Source organism: Sarcophilus harrisii, chromosome 2, assembly GCF_902635505.1.
Source record: "Sarcophilus harrisii chromosome 2, mSarHar1.11, whole genome shotgun sequence".
NCBI classification, from domain to species: domain Eukaryota; kingdom Metazoa; phylum Chordata; class Mammalia; order Dasyuromorphia; family Dasyuridae; genus Sarcophilus; species Sarcophilus harrisii.
In genome coordinates, this window is record NC_045427.1 from 35,366,058 (window position 1) to 35,385,527 (window position 19,470).

Below are 19,470 nucleotides of genomic sequence, written 5' to 3' on the forward strand. Positions count from 1 at the left end.
AAAAGTGGAATAATAATAATAATAATAAAAAGTAGAAGGGACTGACTTGAAAGTGGTGGGTTCCCCCTGCTAGGAGATCTTCAAGAATAGATGGATGATGACTTGTCAGATGTTATATTAGGGATTCTTTTCATTCATATTTAAGAATAACAATACAACAACAATAATAGCAGCTTGTATTTATATAATTCTTTAAGATTTGCAAAATGCTTTACAAATATTATCTCTTTTATCCTCATAACAACCCTGGAAGGTAGGTGTTATTATCACCCCCATTTTACAGATGAGGAAACTGAGGCAAATAGAGGTTAAATGACTTGCCCTAGGTCACATAGCTTATGAATGTCTCAGGTGAGATTTGAATTCAGGTTTTCTGATTTTTAGGTTCAGTGATAGCTGCTGAGGTTCTTTATTGCCTCTCAAATTCTATGATCCAAAGAAAAAAGAAGCTGAGAGCCAGAGGCTAGACAGAACCATCTCTCCAATGGGCTGCTAGGGGAAGCCTAACCTTGTAGCATGGCTGGAAATATAAGTCAGTGATGACCGATTCTACTTCCTCAGGATGGTTGGTGAGGGTGATGGGCTTGTTATCCTCAAGACTGCTGCAGATGAACCAGCCTGGGTACATGGCTGACTCTAGTTTAAAAATGACTCCAGGGTTTCGCATATAGAAGGTGAAGTTCTTGGATTCCTCTTTGCTGTGATAAAGATCCATGATGTTCTTTTCCTTAGGGTAGAGAGGGGAAGGCAGGGGACATAGACTTTATCTTCTGTACCTACTGACCTACCTGAGGATTGAAGGGATCACTGAAGGATTCCCTGGGGGAAGTAAACTTCAAAGACATCTAGAAATTGCCATAGAAGGGGCTTTCCTCCCCTCCCTTCCCTACCTCCTCCCCCAACACTCACCCTTTGTTAAATGAGGGGCAAATCACAATGGACTGCTGCTGTCCTGGGTCCTGATCCAGTGCTACGTTATAAGAGTCAGGCATTCCCGAGGCAATGCAGATCACAACTTACCTCTATCTGAAGAAAAGGCTGCTGATCAATCCCAACTGAGAGACACAGGTATCCTCTCTTAATGCCCAGGATAATTGGGAACTGTTTGGCATCCAGATTCCAACTGGGGACCATGCTGATCTCGTCATCTAGAAAAAGGGACCAGATGGAGAAAAGAAGAACCTTCTCTTCCAACTTTCTTTTTTGCTGAGGCAATTGAGGTTAAGTGACTTGCCTAAGGTCACACAGCTAGGAAGTAATAAGTGCCTGAGACCAGATTTGAATTCAGGTCCTCCTGACTTCAAGGCTGGTGCTCTATCCACTATGCCACCTAGCTGCCCTCCTTCTAATTTTCTTAACCTATGGGTGACCCGGGCCAGAGGCAGGGGATCAGGACACCTGAGTGCCTATCTGCAACACAGGGAGAAGGGGAGAAGCTGCCCAATTGGAATGATCGACTATCCCCTCACTAACTGTCCATGGAAGGAGACCTCATTTAATCTGGCTGAAGAGGACAAAAAAAAAGTGCTGGTTGGAGTCATTTGAATCAAGGAAGTAGAACACCCTTCCATCAAGGAAGAATAATGTACTAAAGGACATTTCCTTTTTTTGAGTACCACCCACTTATTCATTCTTTGGCTAATTTTTGGTCTTTGTCAGAGTGTTGATCTTGGAATCGTATGATCTGATTTCAAATTTCAGCTATGACACATACAACCAACATGATTTTGAGCAAGTCACCTAACTTCTTTGCTAGAAAAGGAGTGGATTGGACTAGATATCTAGATCTGGGAGTCTTTAATCCTCTGGTTCCATGTTGAAGACACACTATGGTGTCCCATCTCTTCAATATCAGTGAAAGGATACTATGCCCCCTAAGAAAGCCCCACAAGAAAGTTCTCTTTTTCCTTAATATCTCTCCTAACACCCCCCACCCACCCACCCACACACACATACATTAGCCTGTCATGATGTCTGGACACTATGAAAATACAAATACATTAAAGGACAAAAACATTATCATCCCTGAAGGGATTATTTATCCACATAACTTTCTTGCCTGACAGCTTGATAAGAGAGAATGAGACATAATGGGTAAGTTTCAAAAGGGGAGAAGAAAGGAATCCTTGTTGCTTCCCATGAAGCCCCGAGTTACCCGAGTGGCCAGGAATACACCAGATATCTGGATGAGCAAATGATACAAGAGGTCAGAGAGACACAGAAAATAAAACTCTGCCCTCTTCTCAAGGCAAAAATGTACTTACCTTGGTCAGCTATATTCTCTCTTTCCGGAGGACATGACTGCTTGTACTCCGAGACATTGGGAGACCAGTGCCTGCATAGGGCAGGAATATGCCCCACTATAGTCCTAAAGGGCTGATTCATATTAGCTAGTGGAGAAGCAAAGACCTCACTACCAATCTCTTTTCCCAGTGTGAGAGAGACAAACTAAACTTAAGTTTCCACAGAACAGTTAAAATTCAATTCCTTAGAAACCTTGAGCGGACAATGAGAAATAGTGAAAAGCTAAGTTTCCACAGAAAGAAAAGAAGCCTCAAGATAACATAAGATAATAATTATCTCTGACCAATGAGCAAACAAGAGACTTACTTGAGTCCAAACTTTTGATACAGATGTCTAGACTAGAAACTGGTTTAAACTGACCAGGTTCAAGGACCGGGAAATGGCTTTTTTAAAAATTGTGCTTGCTTAATAATCCTCATACATATGAGCTGACACATCCTGAATAGAATTAGAACCTCATTAACAGAACATGGGATGTATGAGAGAGAGGAAACATGTTTAGGAGTAGCATATAAGAAGTGAGGTAACATAAGGGGAACTGACCAATCCATTCTTTGTGGGGAAGGAAGTGCAATGAACTAACAACATAAAGCTTTTGTACCTAGTGCTCCCTCTTCCCATTAAAGGGGTGGAGCTCGCTTCTGGCTGAAAACATCCAAGTCCAATTCCTGGACTTGATCTCTCAATAAAATTTCTTTGTTACCTTTGTCATGGAGTCAGCTCGTTTCTAACACTAGGAAAACAGAACGCTCCACCAGGACAAAACCTAATAAAGTAAAATGCCTTTCTGTGTGAAAAAATGTTCCCAGCCCTTCTAATGTCATAGCCACAGTGTATAAGAATATTTGGGGACCTGTTGAAATCTAGTTCCTTGTTGTGATTTGTACTTTCATGATCAATAACTTCATGAAGTCTGGAGCCAACGTGTCTCCCAATTCTTAAGATTCTAATTTAAATATAAGTAATACTTTTAGAGCCTGGACCTGTGAACCAATACTAATCTGCATGGTTGACATTTGTGTGCTCCAAAGAGAATATGGAGAAAGTCTGACAAAACTGAGACTGATTTTGTGACTAACCATGAATAAGTGTTTCTGCTTGCAGTCTTCAGGCAAATAACTGATCATTCTGCACATAAATGCTCTTCCTTGCAGTATCTTTCATTCTGAAACACAAGAGTTTGTTTAAGTTTGGTGAAGATGGCAACAAGTCCTTCCATAGTACAGTGAACAAAAACAGTCTTGGGTCCCAAATGAGAGGACCCAGGTCAGAAGTCAGTTCTGTGGCTTGCTCTCTTTGTAATCTGGAGAAAGGCTCGGAGTCTCAGTTTCCTTCTGTATATGACTACCGGAAGAGAAAGAGGAATCGGAAAGTGAACCTGTCTTTAAAAAATGTTTATTTCAATGGAATTTTCTTCCTTTTTCTTTATGTATTCTTCAACTGATGAATGGTCAAAGAATATCAACAGGCAGTTTTCAGACAAAGTAATCAAAGCTACCTGTGATCATCTGAAAAATGCTCTAAATCACTGAGTAGAGAGAGAGATGCAAATCAAAACAACTCTGAGAATTACCTCATACTTAGCTGAATTATGTCAGAAAAAAGGAAAATGAAAAATGTTGGAGGGGATATGGGAAAACTGGGGCACTAAAGTACTTTTGGTTCAATTGTGAACTGATCCAACCAATCTGAAGAGCAATTTGGATCTATGCCCAAGAGACCATAAAACTTATCCTTTGGCTCGGCAACACTACTACTACGTCTGTATTCCAAAAAGAAACAAAAAAGGAAATTGACCTATATATACAACAATATTTATAGCAGTTTTTTGTGATGGAAATTGAGAGATATCCATCAATTGGGAATGGCTGAACAAATTGTGCTACATGATTGTAATGGAATAATAGTGTGTTTTAAGAAATGATACATAGTATGCTCTATGATGCATAAATGCACGATGCAATGGAAAATGAGTAGAAACAAGAAAACAGAGTACACAATAATGCATGATGATCAATTGTGAATGACTTAGCTATTCTTAGCAATACAATGATCCCAAACAACTCTGAAGAACTTATGAAAAAATGCTGTTTCCAGAGAAAGAACTGATGGAGTCTGAATACAAATCAAAGCATATATGTATATATAAATTTCTTGGCTTTTTTTTTGGGGGGGGGGAGGGGATCTGTTTTTTCTTTCCCAACATGGCTAATTTGAAAATATGTTTTATATGACTGCACATGTATAATCTATATCAACTTGTTTGTCTCAGTGAGGGAAGCAGATAGGAAGAAAGAGAATCTGGAACTCAAAAATTTTGAAAATGAATCTTAAAAAATCATTTTATGTGTAATTGGGAAACAAAATATTAAGTAAATTAAAACATTATCCTGAAAAGGAGTCTGAAGACCACACATTATTCCCAAAAGTTAAGGACTCTTGTACTAAAAGCATCTCTAAAATCCTTTGAGCTCTAAAATTCACGATTCTTTACTTTCCCCAGGATTAGTTCTGATGAGGTCTAGATATGGGGTACTTAAATGAAATTAGGGTTTAATTGAGGTCTCGTGGCAGTAGTACTCCCCGGTACAGGGAGTCAAACAGAGCTCTCCTGCAACCCCTTTGGATTCGGCACAAGGATACAGAGTTAAATGAGGTCTAGTGGTGGCGCAAGTCCCCAATACAAGCATTTATTGGTCTGAAAAGCTAGATTAATAAAAGAGGTTTATTATGGGGTTTGGAAGTAAGATTAAAGTATAGTTAAAGAAATTGGTAAAGGTAGAGATAAGAAGGACACCGGACACAGTTCCAGGGGACAGAGGGTCCTGGCATGCCAGCCTTACACCTAGCATGTTTGGAACCTCTGCCAAGAAAGAGGGTGTCCCAGTTTGGCCCTTTTATAATGGAAGATTTAACTGGAGAGGCCTGTGAGTGTAGTTCCAAGTTGGCTCAGATCCGGGTGGGGCTGGGACAGGTACAGATCTTCTATTGGAATTCAAAGGGACCAGGATTTGTGAATCAAAAGATCCTGGATTGATAATTACATCCACTAGGAGGGTTTGGGAATCAGAAAGAAAGATACAAGCAATTCTTAAGGGGACTACACCCACATCAAGTCCCATTAATTTTTCTTCCTTAATTTTGTCCCTCCTAAGTTCCTCTGCCTTTTTCCCCCAACTTCCATCTGTGTGTTCACTTCACCAATGAGACATTTCTCCCCAGCTCTTCTTATGTACAACCTAATGAGCTCATCTCAAAGTCCCTGACTAGACACCAAACTCCATTTTCCTTCCTTCTTCTGTTTTACCTCATTAATCAGAATCAGCTCTGGGGGAGGTATATTGGAATGACCCAGGTGTCAGGGACTTTGACCTTCGGATCCTGCTCTGCCATTTCTTAGATGTGTGGGTTTCAATTTCTCTATCTATAAAATGATGGGGTTGGACCAAATCTTCTTTAAAGTTTTTCTCCAGTTAAGTTTTTTTCCCCTTGCTCTTCCTCATTTTTGTCATTACTACTCTGTATCTCTAATAACAATTCCATGTATTTGGGATTTCAAAGCACTCTCCCACCTACTACCTCATGTGATGTCCACAGAATTTAGCAAATGTTTAAGAGCCCATTATGTGTAATGGACTGTGCAAAGTAGGAGGGGGGAAGAGAGAGGAGGCTCAGATCAAATTAGACAAGATCCTATCTTAATAAAGAGCATAACCATGTTAGAGATGAGACAATTATCTCCACTTGACAGCTGAGAAGAAGGAAAGCAAAGAGGGACCTGGCCCTGTAGACTGAAGACTCCAATTCCAATACCTGACTTTGCCACAAATTAGCTGTGTGGCTTTGGGACAGCTGATTAACTCCTCTTGATGCGGGAAAGATTCCAATCTTTGATTCCCAACCCCCCCCTAGCTAATGTAAATTACCCTTTGACTCACAAATCCTGGTCCCTTTGAATTCCAATAGAAAGTCCGGACCTGTCCCAGCCCCACCCGGATCTGAGCCAACTTTGGGGCTACACCCCAAAGCCCCTCAAGCTAAGTCTCCGACTTAAAAGGACCACACTGGGAACCACTCTTTGCAGAGATTCCAAACATGGTTGCCATGTGAGGATCCTCTTACCACTGGACCCTCTGTCCAGTGCCCTCCTTATCTCTACCTTCACCTATCTCCTACTTCTAAACTCAGTAATAAACCTCTTTTATTAATCTAGCTCTCCGGGCCAATAAATGCTTTTATTGGGAATTCCGCGCTGCTACTACCGCACCGAATCCAAGGGGGTTGCAGGGGAACTCTGTTAGACTCCCTGTACCCCAAACCCACCACTAGACTTTAACTAACCCTAATTTCATTTAGGTACCCCAAATCTAGACCTCAACATGTGGTCTACACCTCACCATTTGGTTCCTGACCTCAACATTTGGTTCCCTGATGAAACGAACACTGGAAGCTAGATAATTTGGCAACCAAACCGAACCCCAACCTTTTTGGGGCACTCAGAACCAATCTTGGTTTTGAGCTGTTCAGGCAATATTGTTCTGGGAAGAATCTGCGTTCTTTCTTTCATCTCTCTCTCTCTAAAGTAGTGGGGAGAATATCTGCATTCTGTCTCAACCTATTTGAATTTCAGGTGATTCTGACCAAGCAATCTGGAACTCTGGACAAGGTAAAAGACTTTTCTTTCCTAATCTTGCAGTGGACGCCCAATGCCCTTGGGTCCGGCTTGGGTCATCCGGTGGGAGCTCTAAGCTCTGGCACAATTCTTGAGGAATTGCTGCAGTTTGACAAAAGGCTTCTTTTGTTGGCTCTCTGTCTCTAAGAGATAGGAGAGAGGCTGCAAGGATTTGGAAAACTAAAAGTTTTTTTCCTGTTCTCAATCTAGACATTCCCCTGCCTCTAAAATCTTTCCTGGAGCAGATTCTTTACTTGAGGAAACTCCCTCTGTCTAAATCCTTTCGAGAGACAAAGGCCCTTCCTTTGCATCTCAATGCATTTCTAATTTTTTTTCATCACTAGAAAGCCCTGTTCTCAGGTAAGGACTCCAAGACACAGCATCTCTTTAACACCCTCCCTCCAGACCAAGGAGACACATGGCCGTTCTGGGGACCCCACCCTTCTCGGGGGTCCCAGGCCAGTGCTCTCTTTGATCTGTGCTGGGGAGATAACCAGAGAAAGGTAAGAGGATCCGTGTTTGAGCCCTTCTCCCACTCCACTGTTAAATGCAATGGAGTTTCTAATGGTCAGGCTCCAGCCACAAGGAGAAAGGTCCCTGACTTGGGGTGGGTTTAGAGAATGTCTCTGACCACGGCTGCTACTCCCTGGACAGACAGGGTGAGCGGTCTCTCCTTCCGGTCTTGCTCTCCCAGCAAGATTTGGGGGCTTAGATGAGCTGCCCCGCCCTAAAGTTCCTGAGCGGAGTCGCCAGAGGAGCCCTCGCCATTCGGGACGCACTGCGCTGAGTAAGATGGCATCTCTTTCTCCCCAACCCTCACTCTGGCCTTTCCTCCCCCTCTTCCATGGAGTGGGGAGTGTAGAACTCAAGGCCTGTTTCAGACCTCTCCCATGTGGCTTGGCAACCTGTCATTTAAATACTCCTATCCTGTCCCCTTCTTGAGGTACTGTACACAGTGGGGAGATTGGGGACTCAATCTTAATTTCCTCAAATATCCGGCAAGGTTTTAAACTTTTAAAACGGAACTTTGCTGGCAATCTGAACTACCTGGCTCTTAAAGCCGCAGCTTCCAGCCCTCAGGAAGCATGCTCTTCCCATAAATTTTAAAATGGGACTCAGTTTCCCTGATTTGGTCATCCTGTGTTAGAGCGATGCCCCCTGCTGGCACAGCCTTTTAATTGTAGAAGCCTCAGAATTATGCTTTTGCATGCTCAGGAGGCTGTTTACAAAGGCTGTCTACAAAGACAGTGGATTTTAAACTGCTCTCAGGTTTTTTTCTTAGCTTCAGGGCACTACTTAAAACCTTTTCTCAGCTGCTTGTGGAAAGATAACCTAGGTAAACCAGGCTAGGTCTGTCTCTCTCACTTTCCTACCTAACCCTACAGGTGGGAACTCTTTTGCTCCTAATTTTCTCAGTCCTAAGACCTTTTGCTCTTAGCACACTGTTCTATTTTCTGGATTGGCGTTCGATGTCCCTGCCAACAATTAAAAGATTCTTTTCTGGGCTCCAACCCTGGCCAGGTGGCCGCTCCAAGAAAGACCTTTGGAATGATGGCTGGGGAATAAAATTCCAGGTCGAGGCAAATTAAATTCTTTTGAAGATGGCTTTTTTTTCTTTTCTCCCCTCATTCCTTGACTGCAGCAAGAAATGAGTTAATGGGAGAAACTGAAGCTATTTAAGAATTCGGTGAACGCCTTTAGGAAAGAAGTCCGTCTTTCCTGTCGGTGCTTTTCTCAAGCTCTCTAGACTTGTTTCCTGTTTTCCCTCCCCCATTCCTTGAGACACTACAGCTCAGGCAGCCAGGGGCTATAGAATATGCATACTGTCTAGAGTTAAATGAGGAGCTATTGAAATGGAGATCACACCCACTCCTACTACACCACACCCACTCCCAGCACACTTCTCCGCTACCTTGCCCATAATGATGGTGGCCCTCTGAAGAGTTTTCCACTGAGGCAAGCCCACCACATCACCCTTCTATAACGGGGGGCGGCTCAAAGTCTTGAGCTAATTTGAGCTTGCTGTGAGACTCCGGGAGTCTTGAGGAAATTAGTCTCCTACGAGACGTCGTAGGGACGAAATCCTGGTTTTTCTTTGGCAAATGGCCTTCTAGGAGGCCCTTTGTGACACCTTCTAGAGACGTCTATGAAGGTTACGTTATAGAATGGGAAAGTCTTTGGATTTTGCAATGAATTGGCTTCCCTCCTCCATCCCTGGAGATTTTAAGCTGTGTCAATGCACTGGGCTTGAGAAAAATGCCTTAATCTCAACACCTGAATTCTGAATAGATTAGCTGAATTCCAATTTCTCTCCGGACAAGTCCATCCTTTAAGGTGCTTTTTTCTTTCTAATCCTGGGACTGATTAACACTTGTGCCCCCAGGCAAAAGCGGCGAGCCAAAACACACCCAGCACACTTGTCTCTTTTAAAACTGAAAAACTGAACCTAATGAAACCTAGGACCCACCCACCACCTCAACTTTTTCGGGGTCCAAAACTCGATGTTTCTTCCACTCTGCTGCTAAAACCTGTTTGTTGGTTTCCCTTTACCTCCAACCTGAGACTCTCAGCTCTTTTCTTCTCAGGGCAACTTCTGCCTCCTCAAAAACCACTCAGAAGAAGGCAGAAGCGCCTTTTAATACAAATCTCTACCAGATTTAGGCCTGTAGGTGTCCCGGAAACTGTCCAAGGAGACCCCAGTCTCTGTCCTGAGTTCGAGCAGGAGGAACACTGGAGAAACTGCGTCACACCACAGGGGCTGAATTGGTCTTCGGCGTCCTGCTCCCTGGTAGGGAATTGGGGTCTGGCCCTGTTTCCCCTTTTATCCCAGGACAATCCCAACACCTCAGGGGCCGGTAAACTGGGTTGGCAGTGCTGAGATTACACTCCCTCTGACCCCTTCTACCCCTCCCCCATAAGAGTGGGGAAAGTGGGGGAAGGCTCAAGGTCTTTGCTTATTAAGGAACCAACTCTTTTTAAAGAAAGGCAGCACAGTTAAAAGATTTCTAAGAGCTTAAATTGCATTCTTATCTTGACTAGATGTATAGGCCTCTTGCCTACCTTGACTTCTTAGTCCACACCCTTTAATACCAACCCCAGGAGAAATTAGCTTTCCTGGAAATTAGGAGTGAAAGGGCTAAACTTAACACTTTAGTATAGACAAATAATCTTTTGCTCCCAGCATTTTCTCCTACTTCTCCTTGTTAGATGAGCCATCAGCATTCTTACAGGCAGCCCACAGAAGGGACCTGATGCATTTCCTGCTGCATCTCCACCCTGTCTGACACCTCGGTTTTAACCTGCTCCCGCGATCTGGGCTTCAATTTTTGGACTCGCAACTGCCCTTCAGCCTGGAAAACATGGGACAACTGACTGGGAACAACTGACCGGGACAAACATCCCTTAGATGCCCTGCTGTCATCCCCAAATCCCACACCTCACGCCTTACCTCCTGGCATGAACCCCAAATCTCTACGACCCTTGCCAGCTCAAAGCAGTTAAGAGATCAGTGCCCCTTTTCCCACATGCCTTTAGAGGTGACTGCTTGAGGGGGGGATGAAGAGGGGACCCCTGAACTTGGAAAATCCTGGAAGGAGAAAATCTTCAATTCTGTCTCAATAACTGACTTTGCCCCATGTCTTTTCCTTAAATGAATTTAAGTTCCAACTGCTTGAGCGGGGAATGATGTGGGAAAGATTCCAATCTTTGATTCCCAACCCCCCCTAGCTAATGTAAATTACCCTTTGACTCACAAATCCCGGTCCCTTTGAATTCAAATAGAAGGTCCAGACCTGTCCCAGCCCCACCCGGATCTGAGCCAACTTTGGGGCTACACCCCAAAGCCCCTTGAGCTAAGTCTCCGACTTAAAAGGACCACACTGGGAACCCCTCTTTGCAGAGATTCCAAACATGGTCGCCATGTGAGGACCCTCTGTCCACTGGACCCTCTATCCAGTGCCCTCCTTATCTCTACCTTCATCTATCTCCTACTTCTAAACTCAGTAATATACCTCTTTTATTAATCTAGCTCTCCGGGCCAATAAATGCTTTTATTGGGAATTCCACGCCGCTACTACAGCCCTATCCTTGAACCAAATCCAAGGGGGTTGCAGGGGAACTCTGGTAGACTCCCTGTATCCCAAACCCGCCACTAGACCTTGACTAAACCCTAATTTCATTTAGGTATCCCAAATCTAGACCTCAACACTCTGGGTCTGTTTCCTTCTTTTTAAAATTAAGAAATTGATCCTGTCAGAGTTAAATAGTTATAGAATTCATTTAAAATTTTTATAAGTTCAGTGTTTTTCTTTGGGGGGCATTATTTAGATGTTTGCTAGACTGTCTCTGTCGCACTGAAACAAAAATTATCTATATTTTTAAGAATAAAAAAGGAAATGGTTACACTAGATGAAACCTAGAAGCTTTCTAGAATTCTATGAAATTAAGACACACAGAGGGTTTGTCTTGGTTAAGGACAAAGACTCCTTGGTCTTTTGTTTCTTGCCCCAAGTAGGGGAAGAAGAGGATAAAACTTTGATCCTGAAGTGACAGTCTTGAGTTCAAATGTGACCTCAGACAATTATCAGCTGTATACCCTAGATAAGTTACTTAAAAACAACAAAAACCCCATCTCTGTCTGTTTTAAGTTTTCCCAAATGTAAAATGAGGTTTATAATATCACTTACCTTCCAGGATTATTGTGAAAATCATGAGATATTTGTAAAGTACTTAACACAGTTCCTGATACACAGTAGGCATTAAATAAATGATTGCCTGTTTCTTTCCTTCCCTCTTTCTGTTCTCCCTTCTTTCCTTCTTCCTTCCTTTTCTCCTCCCTCCCTTCCTTCTTCCCCCTCTCTTATTTCCTCCTTTTGAGATGGGAAAGATTCCTTTCTAGATTCCCACCCCCCTCCTAGAGAGCCACCAACACTGAGGGCAAGGTAGCGAAGGGAAGTGTGGTAGGAGTGGGTGTGTTCTCCATTTCAATAGCTCCTCTCTCAACTCTAGACAGTATGCATATTCTATAGCCCCTGGGCTCCTTGAGCTGTAGTGGTTCTAGGAGGGGGTGGGAATCTAGAAAGGAATCTTTCCCACATTACTTTCCTTCTCTCCAGTCCTATCTCCCTCCTTCTAATTCTTCCTTTTCCCCTTTCCTTCCCTTCCATCTAATCCTTCTTTCTCTTCCTTCCTTCCTTCCTTTCTACCTTTCTTCCTCTTTGCCTTCCTCTCTCCCTTCCACATTGGCATCATGGCCCAGTGGAAAAGGTATAAGATTTAGAGTTTAGAACCTGGATTCAAATCCCACTTACTGCATCTGTGATCTTGGGAAAGTTTTTTGAGATTCCATTTCCTCATTAATAAAATAGGGGAGCTGAACTTGATGATGGCTAGAGTTGCTTCCCGCATTACAACTCTGAATCCAGGAGCCTTCCTGGCACATGCCATACAAGTTCACAGAGCAGTGAGGAAAGTTTCAGTTTCTTCATATGTAAAATGAAAGATTAGACTAAATGACTCCAGAGATCCCTTCCAGCTCTAGATCTAGAATCCTGTGATGCTCTAAATGGGCCAATATCAGAAATATGAAGTCAGTCAATTAGCACAGAAGCATGTGATGTGACTGCTAGAAACTGGTGATACAAAAAAGCAAAATACACAGTCCCAGCTCTCAAATCAGAGAGACCATATGCAGACAGCTATAAAAGTCTTAATTGCCAATGAGGCATGAGTATTCCAGGATAATACATTTTAAGAAGCAGTAGCAACAGGCCATGAAGTTTTGTTTGCAATTACTGTCACATATTGTTTGGAAGCTTGCATTATGTCAAGAGTCTTCAGAGAAACTCTAGAAGCCCTTTCATTTGAGCTCCACCAATTTTGAAAAATGTCTTGGCAGTAGAGATGCAATGGGGGTGGGACATCTCTTATCTAAAACTTGTCTTTGCCTTGATCATACAATACTAGAACAGTTGATTCAAAGACTCACCTGAAACACAAAGGCTTGTTTAGACCCATCTTGAGCTCCCCAGTTTGGAGGATCTTCTGCTTTCTAGAGAAAAAAAATGGGGTGGATGGAATTTAACTTGTCATGAAAAGGGAGAAGAGGCAGGTTCCTGAGGCTAAACAGAAGGTTGAGATTCCCACCAGGGACTTTTCCCACTTTTCTCCCTATAAGAAGAAAAAAGAAACCATGTTCCCAGACCAAGGAAACGTGGAGAATAACAATTTGGAACATTTCCCAAACCACCCAGAAAGCAGCAAGTCATTAGAAAGTAAAGCTACAAAACACCCAAGTCTGACCTGACAATACCTTTTCTGCTTTCTGCCCCGAGTTAATTCTCTATTAACTCCCAGAGAGATCCACTCATGCTATTTAAGAAACAAGGGGAGGAGGAAAATCATTGACCCAGCCCTTCCCTTGCAGAGGAAAGTCCTCAGTTGGAAAACGTCACTAAAGCATCATGAATATTCCAAATAATTTCCTAAGGACTTTCCAATTTCTCTAGAATACCTAATGAGTGCTAGTGGTAGGTTAGGGAAATCTACTTGCCTATGGAGAACAGCTGAGGACAAGGAAGCTTTTGGCACCGGAAAAAAGGGTTTATCATTTGCATGATTTTAATCCAATCACTTGACCCCCTGAAAATCAGTGTTCTCAGCTGAAAAATGAAGGGACTGGACTAGATGAAATCAGAGGTCACTTCCCTATCTAAATTTCAGATCCTGTGACCAAGGAGATCTACTCCTTTGACGAGACTCCACAGCTAGAATTTTTGTTCTTTTGATCCAAATGTCTCAGTGTAGCTTGGGATCTGTCCAGGGTGCTTTCCAACCCAGTCATTTTGGAATTTTAACCTCTTTAGGCAAGCTTCCTTAGGGAGCTGGGGAGGAGGCGTGTGTGTGTGTGTGTGTGTGTGTGTGTGGAGGGAGAGTGGACTTGACCTCTCTCTGTCCCCTTAGCTTTCTGAGGCCACTAGAATCTATTTTATACTGTACTTTGCTCCATGTCCCTTTTGATAATTTATTGTCTAATTCATTTTGTGGGAATGGATCCTCATTCCATCAACATGGATGATAGCCCTTCTGTCATGGCCAAAGAAGAAAAAAATCACCTGTGACAGTCCCTTAGCTTAACTAATCTGATTTTCAGACAAGAGATACAGGATTTGCCCTTTGGGTTGTACTTAAAAGCCACTCAGCTAGATAAAGAAGCAGCAGTAGACAAAACCCTGATCTTAGAGGAAAGGAGACTAAAGCTTCAAATCCTTCCACAGAGACTTCGGTGACACTGGGTAAATCACTTAATTTTTGTTTATTTCAGTTTTCTCATATGTAAAATGAGTGAGTAGGATTCAGCAACTTCCAAGCTATTGTCTTGCTCCAAGCCTACTGCCAGCAAAGCCTTCAAGAAATAAAAATTAATGTTATTAATTTTAAAAATTTACTTTTTTCAATTAACAAAAATCATTTTTTTCTTTCTCCCATTCCCCTCTCCTCAACATTGGAAAAAGAAAAACAAGGCCCTTGTAACAAATTTGCATAGTCAAACAAATTAAATAGCTGCATTCATCATATCCAAGATAACGTATGGTTCATCCTTTGAGTTCTTTACATCTATGTCAGGAGGTGAGTAGTATGCTTCATCATCGTGCTTTGGAATCATGGTTGGTCAACTACATTGATAAGAATTCTTATATCATTCAAAATGTCTTTACCACATTGTTATTATCATATAAATTGTTTTCCTGGTTCTGCTCATTTCACTTTGTTGTAATGCCAGAGAAACTGAGGCAGGATAGAGATTTGAGAACAATTTGATTATTTATTGGAGAGTAAATCAATTGACTGGATAGGACTCGCATCTCAAAGGCACCTAGGATGACATAATGGAGGGAGGTCCTTCAAAGGTTACTGATATTCTAATGATGTCTAAAATGGAGAGACCTTTATCAATTGGAGAATGGTTGAGTAAATTGTGGTATACGAATGTTATGGAATATTATTGTTCTGTAAGAAATGACCAGCAGGATGAATACAGAGAGACTTGGAGAGACTTACATGAACTGATGCTAAGTGAAATTGTTGAGGTCAGGAACCAAATGTTGAGGTGTAGACCACATGTTGAGGTCTAGATTTGGGGTACCTAAATGAAATTAGGGTTTAGTTAAGGTCTAGTGGCGGGTTTGGGATACAGAGAGTCAAACAGAATTCCCCTGCAACCCCCTCGGATTCGGCTCAAGGATACGGCGGTATATGAGGTTTAGTAGCGGCACGGAATTCCCAATAAAAGCATTTATTGGCCCGGAGAGCTAGATTGATAAAAGAGGTTTATTACTGAGTTTAGAAGTAGGAGATAGTTGAAGGTACAGATAAGGAGGGCACTGGACAGAGGGTCCAGTGGACAGAGGGTCCTCACATGGCTGCCATGTTTAGAATCTCTGCAAAGAGGGGTTCCCAGTGTGGCCCTTTTAAGTCGGAGACTTAGCTCAAGGGGATTTGGGGTGTAGCCCCAAAGTTGGCTCAGATCCAGGTGATATGGGGTTGGCTCAGATCTGGGACAGGTCCCGATCTTCTATTGGAATTCAAAGGGATCAGGATTTGTGAGTCAAAGGGTAATTTACATTAGCTGGGGGGGTTGGGAATCAAAGATTGGAATCTTTCTTACATCAAAATGAGCAGAACCAGGAGATCATTATATACTTCAACAATGATACTATATGAGGATGTATTCTGATGGAAGTGGATTTCTTCCACAAAGAGATCTAACTCAGTTTCAAATGATCAACGATGGACAGAAGCAGCTACACCCAAAGAAAGAACACTGGGAAATGAAAGTAAACTGTTTGCATTTTTGTTTTTCTTCCGGGATTATTTTTACCTTCTGAATCCAATTCTCCCTGAGCAACAAGAGAACTGTTCAGTTCTGCACACATATGTTGTATCTAAGATATACTGTAACCTATTTAACATGTATAGGACTGCTTGCCATCTGGGGAAGGGGGTGGAGGGAGGGAGGGGAAAAATTGGAACAGAAGTGAGTGCAAGGTATAATGTTATAAAAAATTACCCTGGCATGGGTTCTGTCAATAAAAAGTTATTTAAAAAAATAAATGGAGTTTTCAGGAAAAAGCTCATCCATTAGAGGAGAGAGTTATAGAAGAAGGGAAAGAAGGCTGATAAGAACACTCAAGAGTCAGAAATAGAAGAAGAAAAGAAGTTTTTTAGCAATATTTGAAAAGGAAGGAAGCAATTTGAGTATATTACCCCTCTGTTTTTCAACAAAAATTTACAGAAAAGCTAATTGCTTTGCTACACTTTTCTAAATGATTCCCAAATCATCCTGTATTTTACTGAGGATAACCACAGACCCATTTTCACCAAGTTGCACTTTGCCACTTCCAAAGCCCTTTTATAGACAATCGTTTTACTTTATTCTAACAATTCTAACAATTGTAATCTAATTATTATCCCCATTTCACAAGGGAGGAAACAGTTTTAGTAAAGTTAAGTTAAGAGAGTTGCCCAAGATTACACAACTGAATGGTAATGGTGAGAATATAAACCTTCTATCACCAAGTCCAGAGTGTTTTCTTTTGCTTTTTTAATTATACTGATCTAATATTATAGATTGCAGAAGGAAGTAGCAAACTACTCCAGTATCTTTGTCAAGAGAGTCAGCCATACATAATTGACAATATGTATGGTATGTAAAATAGAGGTAGTTTTATGTAAAAACAATCCTGTTTCAGGACAGCTAGGTGGTGCAGTGGATAGAGCACCAGACCTGGAGTCAAGAGGACCTGAATTCAAATCTTGCCTCAGACACTCAAACTTCCTGGCTGTGTGACCCTGGGCAAGTCACTTAACCCCAATTGCCTCAGGAAAAAAAAAAAAAAGAAAAGAAAAAAAAGAAAAGTTTGAGTTTTCCTTCATACATGGACTCTATTCACTATCTATACCCAAAGAGAGGTCTATGGGAACTGAGTATGGATCACACCATAGCATTTTCACTTCTTTTGTTATTATTTGCTTGAATTTTATTTTTTCTCATTTTTTTTCTTTTTTGATCTGATTTTTTTTTATGCAACAAGATAATTATATCAATATCTATGCCTATATTGGATTTAACAAATATTTTTTACCATGTTTAACACATATTGGATTACTTGCCATCTAGGGGAAGAGGTAGGGGAAAGGGGAGGGGAACTAGAAAACAATGTTTTGCAAGGCTCAATGGTGAAAAATTATTCTTGTGTATGTTTTGAAAATGAAAAACTTCAATAAAAAAGGAGTCTATCCCAGGTTTGAGATACTCTGTTGGTAAGCTTTTGCCCAACTTCTTAGCTCAGGAGGTCCTTTTCCAGAGATCCCATGGCTTCAAACCAAAAGACATTTGATCAGTCAAGGCAAAGTACATGATATATGATGATTCCCCTTATATACATGTAGTACACTCTAGCGCCGACCTTTAGTTGGGGAGGGCACACACATACAGAGAACACCAGTGACCAGAAAACATACAGGAAAGGTCCACAGATATGTGGCCAGATTGCAGAAATAACTATGATAACTCACATTTCTGGTGCTCTAGAGCAGGGGCTCTTAATCTGGATTCTGGGAATTTTTTTTAACATACTTTAATAATTATTTCAATATATTTTGTTTCCTTTGTAATGCTGTGGATTTGATGTATCTAAAGCATCATCTTGAGGAGGGTTCCACAGGTTTCACTAGTCCACCAAAGAGGTCCAGGATACCACGCCTGCTGTATTTACCCCATTATTCTCTAAGGATAACATGCTACTCTCTGTAGGGAGTTACATCATCCCTACTAAGCGGACATCTCTGCCATCTGTGATATTTCTCCCAGGGTCCTGTAGCTCACCTGTACAGAACTGCTCTCTGCTACCATCTGCTGGTCCTCAGGCACCTTAGCTCCATCTGCTGCTCTCTACTACCACCTGCTGGGGTTCTATCACTCAGCAGCCTCTTTCTCATAAGAGCATTAAAACTTTGCACAACCCAAAACAATAATCAATTTGTATCATGCAAATCATCTTCTCCTTATCCACCGCTCCATCAATGATGACCAGCCACTGAAGGGGTCTTTCTCCATGTAACACAAAGTCAGAAGAGCTCATACTCTTATGTTTTTTAAACTAAATTTTTTAAAAAAAATTTTATTCTGTATCTACTTTTCATTCTGTATCTGCTGCCCTCCTTTCTCTCAGAGAGTCATCCTACATAAACATGATGTTTTAAAAATTATTATAGCTTTTTATTTACAGGATATATGCATGGGTAATTTTTCAGCATTGAAAATTGCAAAACCTTTTGTTCCAATTTTTCCCCTCCTTCCTCCCACTCTCTCCCCCAGATGGCAGGTAGATAAATACATGTTAAATATGTTAAAGTATATAAACATGATATATATATATATATATATATATATATATATTTAATTTAAAAGAAAGAAGAAAAATCAGTAAAGCCAATCAATACGCTGAAAAAAATTTAACAATCAATGCTATGTTTTACTCATAGATCCCATTTACCTCTGCAAAAAAAATAAGTGGAGCAAAGTATCTTCTCATATCTCTTCTTTGGGATCAAGCTTGGTCTTTGTAATTTTGCAATATCCATTTTCTGATTATTTCATATTGGTTATTTTTTCCATTTACATCACTGTTGGCTATATATATATGTAGTTTTAGGGATATAATATATATATATATAATTTTGGGGTTGTTGCTTTTGAGTTTTTTGGCCCTACTTACTTCATTTTGTATCAGTTCACATAAGCATTCTCTTATCTCTCTGACTTCTGAATATTCACCATTTATTACAGCACGGAATGTTCTAATACATTCATGTAATATGCTTAGCTAAGATGTTTAGGAGCAACTTTGAATGCTGTGGATAGGTTCACTTAGCAGTGTATCTTCCTGAGATGTATACATAGATGAAGAAGTTAATGCACACATTGCCAGAGCTAGCTCAGTGTTTGGGAAGTTCTGGAAAAAAGTGTGAGGGAGAAGAGGTATTTGATAACCAAATTGGTTATAATTTGTTGTTGTTGTTGTTGTAGACCTCTGATAGAAGGTCTACAGAGCCATTATACTGAATTCATTGTTATATCCTGTGAAATATGGACACTTTACCAGCGTCATGCCAGAAAGCTCAATCACTTCCATTGGAATTGTTCCAGGAAGATTCTGAAGCTCTCCTGGGAAGAAAAGGTACTGGACACTGAAGTCCTTACTCAAGCTGAACTGCCAAACATTCAAATTCTTCTGCAGAGAGCACAACTCCAAGGGGCTTGCCACATTGTTCAAATGTTGATTGTGTGTTTGCCTCAAAAGCTATTTTACAGAGAACTCACGCAAGTTAGATACTCACCCGGAGGTTGGCAGAAGCTATACAAGGACACTTTCAAGGTCCTTCTAAAGAAGTTTGGAATCGAGGGTCTTGGGTAAGACAACCCAACATAGCCC

General features: G+C 41.4%; 1 protein-coding gene across 1 annotated transcript; it reads right to left on the minus strand.

The window, feature by feature from the left end:
* Positions 1-463: 463 nt before the first annotated feature.
* On the minus strand, positions 464-14,639 carry IL36RN (interleukin 36 receptor antagonist). The gene is given in 5 exon segments (XM_031949219.1): positions 464-727; positions 1,021-1,148; positions 3,384-3,516; positions 12,963-13,025; positions 14,589-14,639. Coding segments are annotated over 5 exon segments (639 nt in total).
* Between the last annotated feature and the right edge of the window lie 4,831 nt (positions 14,640-19,470).